The sequence below is a fragment of the Colletotrichum fructicola genome (assembly GCF_000319635.2).
Source record: "Colletotrichum fructicola Nara gc5 chromosome Unknown KSG_Nara_v1_contig11, whole genome shotgun sequence".
Taxonomy (NCBI): Eukaryota; Fungi; Ascomycota; class Sordariomycetes; order Glomerellales; family Glomerellaceae; genus Colletotrichum; species Colletotrichum fructicola.
This window is the reverse complement of record NW_027094061.1, coordinates 284,904-297,937: the sequence shown is the minus strand read 5'-3', so window position 1 is coordinate 297,937 and position 13,034 is coordinate 284,904. Positions and strand designations below refer to the sequence as shown.

The 13,034-nt window shown below is 52.8% G+C and overlaps 5 protein-coding genes across 5 annotated transcripts; 3 read left to right on the top strand and 2 right to left on the bottom strand.

The window, feature by feature from the left end:
- Window positions 1–1,098: 1,098 nt before the first annotated feature.
- CGGC5_v016597 (uncharacterized protein) lies at window positions 1,099–2,756 on the bottom strand (the record flags this gene model as incomplete). The annotated part of the gene is made up of 6 exons (XM_032037178.1): window positions 1,099–1,239; window positions 1,291–1,483; window positions 1,545–1,718; window positions 1,796–1,976; window positions 2,038–2,197; window positions 2,250–2,756. The coding sequence occupies 6 exons, from the start codon at window positions 2,754–2,756 to the stop codon at window positions 1,099–1,101; spliced, it is 1,356 nt and encodes a 451-aa protein (XP_031883798.1).
- A 1,010-nt stretch (window positions 2,757–3,766) lies between these two features.
- On the top strand, window positions 3,767–4,123 carry CGGC5_v016596 (uncharacterized protein; the record flags this gene model as incomplete). Its single annotated transcript, XM_032037177.1, has 1 exon — window positions 3,767–4,123. The coding sequence occupies one exon, from the start codon at window positions 3,767–3,769 to the stop codon at window positions 4,121–4,123; it is 357 nt and encodes a 118-aa protein (XP_031883965.1).
- A 1,205-nt stretch (window positions 4,124–5,328) lies between these two features.
- CGGC5_v016595 (uncharacterized protein) lies at window positions 5,329–5,871 on the bottom strand (the record flags this gene model as incomplete). Its single annotated transcript, XM_032037176.1, has 3 exons — window positions 5,329–5,536; window positions 5,613–5,700; window positions 5,811–5,871. 3 exons carry the CDS (start codon window positions 5,869–5,871, stop codon window positions 5,329–5,331), a joined length of 357 nt encoding a protein of 118 aa, XP_031883799.1.
- A 1,068-nt stretch (window positions 5,872–6,939) lies between these two features.
- Window positions 6,940–8,679, top strand: pho-4-1 (Phosphate-repressible phosphate permease pho-4; the record flags this gene model as incomplete). The annotated part of the gene is made up of 1 exon (XM_032037174.1): window positions 6,940–8,679. The coding sequence occupies one exon, from the start codon at window positions 6,940–6,942 to the stop codon at window positions 8,677–8,679; it is 1,740 nt and encodes a 579-aa protein (XP_031883971.1).
- Window positions 8,680–10,429: 1,750 nt separating this feature from the next.
- On the top strand, window positions 10,430–12,093 carry hpxO (FAD-dependent urate hydroxylase; the record flags this gene model as incomplete). Its single annotated transcript, XM_032037173.1, has 6 exons — window positions 10,430–10,852; window positions 10,912–11,378; window positions 11,438–11,498; window positions 11,558–11,753; window positions 11,824–11,905; window positions 11,967–12,093. 6 exons carry the CDS (start codon window positions 10,430–10,432, stop codon window positions 12,091–12,093), a joined length of 1,356 nt encoding a protein of 451 aa, XP_031883828.1.
- Between the last annotated feature and the right edge of the window lie 941 nt (window positions 12,094–13,034).

Below are 13,034 nucleotides of genomic sequence, written 5' to 3'. Positions count from 1 at the left end.
CAAAAACGGCCGTAACCGTACGCGTATCCCGAGGTTGCAACTCAATGATTCAGTGCCCCGACGAAGAGGAGCTCTCGCCCGCAGGCACACCTCGCATAGAGTGCAATAACGAGCTATCATAACCAGGGGATGTTCCTTTCCGATCGTTACATTAAGTCCAGAGTGGACACGATCTCGATGGCTACTGCTCTCTAACATAGCCCCAGATTTCTATAGTAATCAAATAAACTTCGATTCGTCAATTATTGGTGGCTTGTACGCTGCGGTCTTCTCCCCCCCGCATCATGTCGTACTGCCGAGTTTCGGGTCCACTTCTGCCTCGTCTTGCTCGGACAAAAGCTGCGGCAAAAACGTGGCCGTTGTGCGATTGATCGTTGGTTCCTTGCCAAAAGCAATTGCGTAAATTGTGCTATGTGGAGAGTGAGAGTCCAGGCACAAAACGTTTTTGCAAATCCATGCATTAATCTCGGTCACTCCCAGTTGTAAGACCCTTTAAAAAGGCTGCGAATCCAATGCCTGAGCCCTTTTCAACACGTATATCGAATGGATGGAAGGTGTAGTACACTGCAACATAATTCAACCTGTCCCACCTTGTGTCAGGCTTGAAGAATGATAAAAGTTTGCGGGCAACATAAAGAAATTATCCAGAACGTTGCTGGACGGGCATCCATTGATATAAGTTTTCTCGCGATTGCCCTCCATGTTATTTGGGCCCTTGTTGCTGTATCCATGGATCATATTGCTGCGTACTCAACTAAGTCGCCCCAAGGAGTCCGAAGGTGTCGGACTTCGGCGAGTTTACGAGGAATATTTGAATAGCACTGATGTACCTGTCAAAGGACACATAACGACGGTGTCTGGTCACGGCGATGAAGTCAAGACTGTCACAATGAAGTTGGTGACGGCGAGAGCAATCGTATCCGTGATGGTAATCTCATTTGAGGCTATCCGAGTTGAAAACGCAGTCTCTTGAAAGTCCCTATGGGCAATTTTGAAATGGTCTTACTCGCCTGGGAATTGAGCAGAGTAAAACTATCGCGTGGTACAAGCTAACCCAGCGAATTACGGTACTCACGTCAAACGTATCCCCCAAAGCCGTTATAGCAAGTCAATCGCCTGTTTTGAGTTGTCCACGCCAGTAATTTTGAACACCACCCAGTTCCAGAACGTCGAGGCTTCTCCAATGAACGAAAGCAGGCGCATGATTGCCCTGGCCTTGAACTTTGACGTGTCGGCCGCCTTACCATGCTGCGTTAGCATTGATAAAACATGTGGCCTCGAGCAGCTTACCAATGGGTCGTTGCCTCCGCTTTGTCTAACCCATTCAAATGCGCGAGGTATGACGGCTCCTTCATAAGCGTGTAACGCTTCAATGAAGTCTTGCTCACTAGCACCATTTGCCGTCCTTGCCTTCTCCGCCAACCTAGTCAGGAGAGGAAGAGCGTCGGCAGTGTCAAGCATGGACTGGTTGCCGCCCATACCTCTAGCGCGATAAAGTCAGTACATACCTGAAGATTTGCGCGGTTAAGACCCTCACTGCATACCTAGACGGAAGCATCGCATGCATGGCATCTCCGATGAGCCAGACATGCGGGTTTCCAAGGCGTTCGTCATCAGGTGAAGCTACAGCACGACGCCAGTCGAGAGGAGGACGAGAAGAAACTCTCGGAGTCCAGCAATACATGTCTTGTCCGCGAAACATATTGAAAATTTGGTGACTGGAGAGACTCGACGTAAGTATAGCTACAAAGTTCAGGGTGTTCCGTTGATAAAGACTCACGGCTGATTCACTTACTGTTGCGGAGACCAATCGCGGATAAGCAGCTCAGCTGCATCCCATTTCTTCTCCGTTGTTAATGCGTCAAACTCTTGAGGCATTCGATCACGGTGCCATCCTATTCCAAGCATGGTAGATATGCCCTGTTCAGAGCTATGTTTTGAATCGGCAGCGTTTCCAACCTCTCTTGGAAGGTACACTATCAGACAAGCCGTCAATATGACGAGGGGTAGTAAGCAGAGTTTTAAGTCATCTCTCACCTTGGAAGAAAAGTGTGGCCCCGTCATCAATAGTACCTACTGGAGAATGTAGTTGTCGAGGAATATCGTTGAAGACTGAGACTGGGAAGTCTTTCCGCGCAAGGAATCCATAATAGGAACTGACCTCTTCTAGATTGTTGAGCCCTAAAAGACAATTGACCTTGGAGCTGTCAGCCCGAGATACCCAAGATTCACAGATATGCAGCAGTCACCTTGGATCCACTTCCGTCCGCCCCAATAAGAACATCACAAGTGTCAGACGTATCATCATCAAAGAAGGCCTTGACGAAGCGCCGACTGCCATCTCCGCGTATCTCGTAATTCGTGAGTCGCTTCTCATTGTGGAGCTTTCCCATTTTGTAAAGCGGCTCGGAGAAAGCCTCTCGAAGAGATACGCGGTTGATCGGGGTTGACCTCTGATATCCTGGCATCTTCCCCGGCTCAAACATCTTGTTGAAGTGCTTGTCGTACACGATTGGTGGGTTTGAAACAGTTGAGCGAGCGAATCGTCTGGCGATGGAGTCAATTTGCTCTTGTTCCAAGCATGCCCGCATGCCGATGAGAGCTCCCTCGCCCAGCCGAATCTGGAATCCTTCCCGCTTCGAGTGCTTTTCTGCCCGCTCGTAGACTTCGAACTCGATGTTGTGCCGGGCGAGGCCGTTAGCAAGCAAACTGCCGGCTAGCCCAGAGCCGATGATAATGACTTTGAAAGAGGCCATGGTGCTTCAAGATAACGAGGAAGAATTACAACTCTCACGCAGGAAAAGATAAACACGTTGATCAACACGCACTTTTCCAAACCCGTGGAATTATATGTTGGACATCTTGGTTCATCGTCTGATGTCTGCGGATCGCAGTTGCGTAGTGTCCAATCAGTTCAAGCACCGCAACACCTTCGGTAAAACGAACCCACCGAATCGGGAGGTCGTGGTCTCCGACTACCGACTTCAGAGGCGGCGGACGCAGTATTGAGGATCCGAGGCATCGGTTAACTTTGACAATGGTGTGTGATACGATGCTGTTCTGAGACAGCTGGAACTCCACGAATACTCACCAACTAGGTAATTAACTGCCGACGAGGGATTTCTGAATTGTGACATGTGCACTTTCAAAGCTTTGGTCACGCGTTCACGATACAAATAGTTCAAGTGAGATGCTTACTGCTTATTCATGCTTGCGAAGACTCAAAGCTGAGGGCTGTAGAGGAAATTGGGGAAAAGTTTTAGAACGTTTCTTGAAGCTCATCTTCACGGCACAAGATGCTGCGTAACCCTCGCTAGCGATCCTATTCAGTCGCGCACAATTGGTCTGTAGGCAAGTAGCAATCCGTCGCTTCGATGCGCATGATCTACAGGGCACGTGGCTGACATTTGCGGTGTTCTGCCTTATCAACTCGCAAAGCCCGGGTGAGACCAACCGTGCTCGGATTATCATTTCCCATTCGTCGCGACCGACAGTACATCAAGAATGATAAACAATCATGTCTTGGGGCACGGGCGACCTCCATATGTCATCATGATCCTCCTTGCAGAAATCCCATCACACAATTGCCGATCGCTGCTGCATCCGTCCTCCCCTAGCTGGCGTGGCTTGATGACATCATGAGGTCGAGCGGCAAGCTCCCCAAGCTCCTCAAGCTCCCTTATCATAACGACCTCCCAAGAACTCCAGAGCTTCAACCACACGAGATTACACACAAAATAAGGACCGAATCAATCAAATCGCAATCATGGCACACCTAGCAACTCGCCAAAGGGTACTTCCTGCACTCGCGCAACAAACGCGCTCTCTGCCCTTCGCCCTTCGCGCAGCCAGCGTCCCGCGACGTCATCTCAGCGACAAACCAGGACTGGAGTCAACAGACATGCGAGACGCTGCGGACGCGAGAAAGACGTCGCCTCCTCAGCCCAAGATCACAAACTCTAGCGTGCCGGGACAAGGACCGGATAAGCTCACCGAGGAGCAGAAGCGCGAGGTCGACGAGCACAACCGCGATTTCGAGAAGAAGCACGACCGAGCGCAACCAGCTGCCGATGACAAGGTTGACAAGAAATTCTGGGGAAGCGGGACTGAGGATACCAAATAAGCGCACTTCAAATTACAGCACTGCGTAAGGGGAAATGCTGGTTGAGTGGCTGTTTGTAAGATACCAGGGGCAAATTTCAGGGTTTTTGTACTGGGTGCAAAACTCCAAGACCAAGTCAGCATTCGGGAGGAGCTTCTATGCTCGAATGCACTTGCTTTTGAGAATCGCACAGCTTCGTGAGACGTGTTATCGTGATCATACGCTGTGAAATAAGGACAATCCGAATAACTTCCCTTGGCGTGCTCGGATTAAACATGACTGATCGATCAACGAGGATAGCGGCACTTGTCATCCCATCCGTCAGTCTTATTATTACTGGCGCATTGTCACTGCAAGCCCAGAATGAAAAATAACGGCGCTCTTCAGGCTTGCATTGACATGTCTTGGGACTGCTCTGCCATGAATCGTGGTAACGAATTCTGACAACTGCCGTCCCATGCATTTGTTTCAATGTTGATGGCATTACGCTATCCCCGCATCGTCGGAGATATTGATGGTGTTTGATATCCGCAGAATTATGGGACAGGAGCATTCTTGCATGAACTGTATTGGCATCCAGATGGCTCAGATGTTATTGGGATTTCTTGGGTCGTATTATCCGTGGTCTTAGCAATCAAAGATGAAGGCATCTCCAAAGCAAGAGCCTATGAACACTATGTTTCTGTCATGAAACTGCCTAAAATAGCCTTCCTCATAAGACTTAAGCTTGAATGATATAAAGTTCCAACGCCCACGGGCCGCTGTAAATCACGCTGTCCCATGTTGGGATTGGGGTTGATGTCTTGGCAATAACATGAGGGCAGTCATCTCCGTGTATTTTTAGTAGTCAGAGACGGTCTTTTGTCCGATGCTTCAGTCTGAATGCCACGCCAAGAATAAAGACCAGATAAATGGCCTCATTCTCAGGGTCCTCTCTATTTGATCAACCAATTGTTCCGCAAAGGTTCTCTGGTGATCGCGGTGTTCCCACTCGCGGGGCCTTGGCGCCCCCGCCAGCTGTCGGCAGCTCCCTAAAAGCTCCTCCCGAGCTTGCCAAGCTCCCACGCGTCGCGGTTCACAGCTTCGAAGCTACATTGCGAAAGCAGACTGAGCCACCTCCGTGTCTCTGTCCAACTTGGCAAAAATCAGAGAAAATCACGAATTGGACCCAGTGACGACGCAGCATCTCAAGTGTACCTCTCTTGGCTGAGGTGCGATGCAAAGTTTCAGAGTGGCGTAGGCTTGCCAAACCACGCGGCATTACCACCGGAGGACATCGACGACTCTAGAGCTAGCCACACAGTCAAGTCTTGGGGACCTCGCGGGTTGGGCGTACGCCATGCTTCTTTGGCGGCGATGGACATGGCCACGTGGGAGATGGTGCTTGCTGTGGAAAGACAGCTCAGAGGCGACGCGTCTGACTGAGGCTGTGAGCTAGAATCCGACGTAAGTATCTTGACCATCAATGGTGAGTTTGGACTAAGGGACCCTCAAAATCGCTGATCCTTACAGTGAGGTCTTGACGGAGGTCGCGAAAGAAGAGAGATCAGCAGCCTTATCGGCCTCATCTTCGTTTTGTGTAGACTCGCTAACCCTCGCTGGAGAGTCTTGGCTGCGCGCACATTTCCTGTGGTCGCCCAGACTTCTGAAGACAGCGCCGCAGTGGACGCGTGACTCGTGACTCGCATCCCCCAAATGCTTCACCCACGGTACATCGTCCAGCCATAAGCAGCCAGCAATCGAGCTTGGCTGCGGGTATTATCGCTCATGCCGACTTGTTGCAATTGGATGCCGTGCAGGATCAAGGATGAGTGCCTACATTGGCCTTCGGTCAGCGAGAAGGGCAATCCGGGAGAAAGGACAGCCTCGGAGGTTTCACTGAGCAGTGAGCAGCATGACATGCCATGCGAGTCTTCAGTGGAGGGAACCGAGGAAGAGAGAGGAAGCTGGAAAGGGGAGCTGCTCGCGTGCTCTCCTACCCAGTCGATTGCCACATGTGCTCTCAGAAGAGCAGGAGGGCACGCGACAGCAGCCGTGGTTGAGTCTCTGTAAGACTCTGCTGGAGTTTAGCGTCAGATCTCGTGTCTTGGCAGGCATCACGGAGAGTTCACCACCAAGAAGTCGCAAGCACGACCTGGTGCGTCGACAGCGTATTGAAACAGCAACGTGCCTGCGAAAACGACTGTGACTGGCTGGAATCGTCTGGCGGATCGGTCGTCGGTACCTCGAAAGCCAAGAAGGCCAAGATCCAAGGTGGCACCCGCCTCGCCAATACCAGCCGCCGATGTGGATGGTCGCAGAGCTCGGCGCAGACTGGGCATCCGTCAAAACATCCACCGCATGGGTCTTGATGGCCACTTTCACGGACGAGCAGGTGCAATTGAGATTTTTTATCTGATTTTTCCAAAGTCTCTTGCCCGGCTCAATGTGCGGCGAACACCACCATGGCCAGGGTAGCAGCGACCGCTGGTCCTTGATTGACAAGAGAGGAGAAAGAAAGGAAGAAGGGGAGGGAGGAGAAACACCCACTCCTCCCCCACGTGGGCCAGCCCTCGTCTCCAGAGTCCAGACATCCATCCTCCATTGCTGGGAACCTCTCCGACCTCACCCTCTCTATAAAGGTCGCGGCGCTCCAGGTCTCTCCTGTGGCTCTCGACCTTGAGAGACCCGACAAGCCTCCTCTCTACTTATACTTCAAGCCCCCATCCCTCTCTGGGCCGCAATCATCGTAGTGAAGATTCCTCTTCCTACTTCACCCCCTCGGCTCTCTCTTCCTACTCCCTCTCTAGTACGAACATCGATATCAGTATTCGACTTTCTCCCTCAACGCCGCCGTCATGGCTGCCCTCCCGCAGTATGACTGGATCATCGCCCTGATCAGCATCGCCTTCTGCGGCAGCTCTTTCGGAAACGGCGCCAACGATGTCGCCAACTCCTACGCCACCTCGGTGGCCGCCCGCACCCTGACCATGCCCCAGGTCGGCTTTCTGTCCATGTTCACCGAGTTTTTTGGCGCCGTCGTCCTCGGATCCCGCGTCACCGGAACGATCAAGAACAATATCATCGGCCTCGATCGCTTCCGCGGGACCCCCGCAACCCTCATCCTTGCCATGGGCTGTGCCGAGTTCGCCAGTGCCTTCTGGTTGCTCACTGCCACCAAGATTGGATACCCTGTCTCAACAACGCAGACCATCGTCGGTGCCTTGGTTGGCGTTGGCATAGCTGCGGAAGCTGGCGTATCTTGGGGCTGGAAGGATGGAAGCGTGTCCCAGGTTGCCGCATCTTGGGTCATCGCCCCTTTGATCTCTGCAGTCTTCTCCGCCATTCTCTTTGGAAGTCTCAAATTCGCTGTCCTCGAGCGCAAGAACCCCTTCGAGAAAGCAATGAAGGCCATTCCGTTTTACCTCGCCTTTACCGCTGCAGTTCTCGCCCTGTTCATTATCATCGAGGCCCCTGGTGCGCCGTCACTCGAGGAGCTCGGTGCCGGCATTGCATGCGCAATCGTCTTGGGTACCTTCTTTGGTGCTCTTCTTCTCGCCTACGTCTTCTTCCTGCCATATGTCCACCGAAGGCTTGTGAAGCAAGACACGCGCATCCGACTGCGTCACGTCTTCCTTGGGCCCTTGTTGTGGATGGAGAACCCGCCCATCTATCTGCCTGCAAAGGGCGACGAGGTGGTTGTCGACTACAACGCCAGGATTGTATCCCCCAATGACAATGAGGACATTGAGAAGCAAAAGGCCAAGACCGAGTCTAGTGCCGACAAGGGAGAGAAGCTCGTCAACGACCATTCCCCGACCAGCCCGACCGCAGCACCCTTGTCTCTTGAGGACGTTGAGCGCGGCAAGACAGCACCCCCCGCGAGCGCTTACAAACGTATGCCTGAACCTGAGGAACGCTTCCTTGCTCCAACGGCTCACCTTCCCATTCACAACCCCAAGCGTATTTGGAGCTTCATCAAGTATATCTTTCTTCAAGGAGTCACGCGTGACTGCGTCAACCACGCTGATACCCAGCTTGCCTCCGTTCATGGAAAAGCCAAGCAATACGATATTCGCGCTGAGCACCTGTTGACGTACGCCCAGGTCGCCAGCGCCATGATGATGTCCATTGCTCACGGCTCCAACGATGTTGCCAATGCAGTCGGGCCTTGGATTGCGGCGTACCAGGTCTACATGACGGGCGAAGTGTCCGAAAAAGGCGAAAGCCCAATCTGGATTCTCGTTGTCGCCGGCTTTCTCCTCGGTGCTGGCTTCTGGTTCATGGGCTATAAGATTATAAGGGCAATGGGAAACAAGATGACCTCCGTTACACCCAGCCGAGGCTTCAGCATGGAATTGGGCGCAGCCATCACCGTTTTGGTTGCCAGTCGTCTTGGCCTTCCTGTCAGCACCACACAATGTCTGACTGGGTCCATCGTCGGTGTTGCCTTGATGAACTTCGATGTTCGCGCTGTGAACTGGCGCCAGGTTGCCTTTGTGTTCTCTGGCTGGTTCATCACACTACCCTGCGCGGGTTTGATTGGTGGCTTGTTGATGGCGATGTCCCTCAACACCCCCCAGTTCGGCCAGGGATAATATATCTGGGAAGCATCAAGGCGTTAATGGTTTTGGTTAAATCGGATATGGGTTAGCTGCACCCTATGGCTGTTGGATAAGGTCGGGGCACTAGACAGTACTTCTTACTGGTATTGATGAGAAAATGACAACAATAGAACATGAGAACAAACATACCCGCTTTAACTTGTTTGTGAAAAGATCGAGCGTTTCTTGAGAGCAATCACATGACAGACTCGAAGACCATGTTGCCGGCGGCCGACCCAAAACATGCTGTTGGCTCGGCTCTCTACGTTGCACTGTGGGCCATTACCTTACAACACCTTCAGTGCAACGCTGCAGCTCCATCAGGCTGCATATATCTACAGCACTCAGAGATCTTGATTCAACATCAGTTGAACAAATGAAGACTATGTTTCCACTGATCGGTGTGCTCTTAAGTTTTATGAAATTGGTCAGACGTTTGTCTTCAATGGGATTGAGGCCAACCTGCCGGTCTAATCGACTAGTCCTGACGCTTCGTATTAGGCTTTGTCCGTAGCTAGAGACGGAACGGCGAATCCTGGTAGGTCAATTTTTACGTCAAATGTTTGGGATTTGATGTGTACCAATTTTCTCAGCTTCGTCGCATCAGCGAGGAGACGAGAAATAGAGACTGCTTTTGGTTTCTTCCTTCGATGATCATACAGATCGGCCAACGTAGAATACGGGCAAACGAGATGAAAGACACTTGTCACGCCATTGAGTGTCACAGCCAGGCCTTATGACATCCATGGTAGCTTGATCAGCATTTGCGGACAGCGGACAGTGGACAATAACCTGATCGTTCGTTTGACTTCTGCCGCCGTCGGAAGTGTTCGCGACGTTGAGTTCAATTGCGGTTGCTGTACGTCAGGATAGACACATCCAGAAACCAACCTAGTGGTCTAGTCGGCTAAGTCCCATCGAACATTCGTCTTTTAGCTGCCCACTAAACTGCCACGAATTACCGGGGGCGGGGGAGCTTAGGTTTGCTCGCTTTCGGGCGGCTTTGGGCAGGCCAAGCGGCATCGCGAAAGCTGGGACGATTTCCAAACAGATTAGATATGCGATGAACAATAAGACTGCTTCGTCATCCGTAAGAGATGGGCGGGAATACTGTTCGGGTGCACTGTGATACGGAAGAGCCTGCGGAAGTCATCCTCCAGCGCTGCACCAATGATTGCGGCAATTGCACCTGAGTTGTGTGCGGCCCGCACACCTTTCCGATAGGGATTTCGGATACTTGCCGAGACCCGGCGCCGTGGATTTGGCGATAACACGCCAGCGGGTCATTGGAGCAGCAAGTGGGCATCTTTCCTCGATTCTGGGGCCTTCTCAAGATCTCTTCCTCTCCAACATGAAGCTATCAGTGGGTTAGATTGAGCGGTTGCTGCACCCCCATGGTCCCGTACCTTATCCGCCCGTCTGATGCGGTTCTGAGGCACGCGACGGACGGGCGTGGGATCTGTTATCGACGACCGCGACAAGCCGGCCGCACGGATGGGGCAAAGATGGAGGGTGTGTTGATGCTCGGATTGGCAATACACGCGTGACCTTATCCTAGTGATGATGCCGACCGTGAAGTACATATGCCGGCCTCGTGGCAGTTCTTCGGGAGCCTTGTTCGCTACCTTACCTTTCGCATCCATCAAGACGACATCGTGAAGAATTCATCCACTTGATCCGACATAATCGACTTCTTCGTCCGATAATCCTTAGGTCCCACTTCCATCACCACCAAACCGTCACCATGGGTTCTTTGCCGACTGCGGGGTGGAGGCAACTCGACGTCGGAGTCGTCGGCGGTGGTATCGGTGGTATGTCCGTCGCGATCGCCCTCCGCCGCGCCGGCCATAAGGTCTCCATCTACGAGCGCAACGACTTTGCCGGAGAGGTCGGTGCCTCCGTCTCTTGTGCCGCGAACGGCACCCGCTGGCTGCATGAGTGGGGTGTCGACGTCCAGAAGGGCGACCCTGTCGTGCTGAAGAAGCTCATCAACCGCGACTGGAAGACGGGTGAGCCGGTCAGTGTGTACGACCTGGACGACTACGAGGAGCGCTGGGGATACGTTTACAACATGTTCCACCGCCAATACATGCATTCGATGCTCAAGGACACGGCCCTCGAGGAGGCCGGAGAGGGAACGCCCGCCAAGCTGTTTGTTAACTACAAGGTGAGACATCATTCCGGCCGACCTTGAAACATTGACGTTGTTAACGTTGTTTGGTGTAGTGCAAAGAGATGGACATCGCTGCCGGAAAGGTGTCATTCGAAAACGGACACTCTGCCACGCATGACTTGATCATCGGAGCCGACGGCATCGGCAGCGCGGTGCGGGGCCTCATCGGTGTGAAGCCGGCGAAGCGCCCCGCCGACTCGAGCTGCCTCCACGCCAACGTCCTCACCGAGGATGCGGTCAAGGCCGGCCTCGTCGACTACTCGCAGGACGCCGCTCTCGAGTACTGGGGCGGCCAGGAGGGCAAGTGGGACAAGATTGTCCTCTCGCCTTGCAACGGAGGAAAGCTGCTGTCCTACTACTGCTTCTTCCCCAGAGACAAGGGCGACTACACCAACCAGGCTTGGGGCGTCGAGGACCGCCCCGTCGAGGAGCTGCTCGCTCCTTATCCAGAGTTGGATGCGCAGGTCAAGGCGCATCTCGCCATCGGCATGGACATCCAGCCCTGGCGTCTGTGGATGCAGTAAGTTTACTTTTCCCTGGACTGAATGGTTGTCGAGACAAAGGTTGACGGCTTGGTAGCGACCCCTACCCTTACATCAGCAAAGACAAGGTCTGCCTGTTGGGCGATGCAGGACACCCTGTAAGTAAACTCCATCCCTGTTCTCGAATGACCGGCATCCCACTGACCAGAGAGCACAGATGATGCCTCACCAAAGTCAAGGAGCTTGCATGGCGATTGAAGATGCGGCTGCCCTTGGCATCCTCTTCCACCCCAAGTACTTCAACGGCGACGTGAACGAGACTCTGTCCATGTACAACGACGTGCGCCTGCCCCGTGCTACGAGGGTGCAGCAGGCTGCTGCGAAGGCCGCCTACAACATCAACGAGCGCATCGGTGAGTCGCCCATCATTGTGAACCACGCAACTTGACTCATGAGCCCTGTTATGTCTGACTTCTTGCATAGGCTTCTCCAGCAATGCCGACAGCTGCAGCACGTACAAGGTTGAGGACGAGAAGGCCAAACTCACCATCGAGGAGATGAATGCGTAAGTGACCGCATCCCTGGACGTTGACTCGGGAGCCAATCAACTAACATCGTGGGTGCAGCTATGATATGTACAAGGACATTGAAGAGGTCATTGCGAAGAGGAACGGAACTGCGTTTACGCAAAAGTTCACCAAGGGCCTTCCCATCGGCCTCAAGCTCCCCAACGGAGTGATCATTGGGCAGTAGATTTTCTGGCCTCGTGGTGTGGGGCTTTGTGGATTCTTTTCGTCTTTTCGTGTACCTATTTCCTGGAGTTTTGGGTTGGATGGAACCTCGTGTGCGATACCAGCGGGCTATCTAGATTTACGGAGATGATAAGGAAAAGAGAATTTTTGGTGTTCTTCAAATTCCTGAAGAAGAGTCATGTCATGGGCCGCGCAGTTAGTTATGCCTATTTGTGAACGAGTTGTGATCGACATCGTCAAATGTGCAGACCAGGGAGTCCACGAAAAATATGGGCACGCAACTCAGTCTCCACGCGCGATGCACCCAGCCCAGCAGCGCCAGTTCTCCAGACCGGCGGCCACTTTACGCTTGAAGGACTTCCCCTCTCAATCTTGAGACGTTGATGCAAGATGTCACAGTTATATGGTAAGTGTCGCCAAATCGAGAGGCGAATGCGTTAGGCGCGCGATACCATGCGATGCAGTCTGCATCACGAACGTGGCCCAGCATTAGATGCTGCAGATGAGGCTGGCGAGCAAAGTTTTCAGCCAACCATGCATCGCCGTTTTGACTCCCACGGACAGGATCTCCAACGACATGGCCTCATTATCGCGGCCATGCGGTGAGGGCCAGACTCCGCTCTCCCAGCATCACATCGGACCTCACACCAGAAGAGGGGTAGTTGAGGCGAAAGAAAGACGTATCTTAGGTACTTTGACAGCCCCAAGTTGACGATATCGAGGAATCACTTTGAAAAGACAACAAGACAGAGAGAGGCTCAAGACAAGGCAAGCACTCTCGTCGTCAATGTTTCATGCAACCAAAGGGCGGTGGATGCGATCGGCCGAATCTGTATGCAAACCCTGGTGACATCTGGAGGGCAACCAAGCAACGGCTCCAACGCGAACTGCGCTAAAATGTCACTGGGTGGAGCCCCTGGGAGAAATCTGCATGAGTTCCGA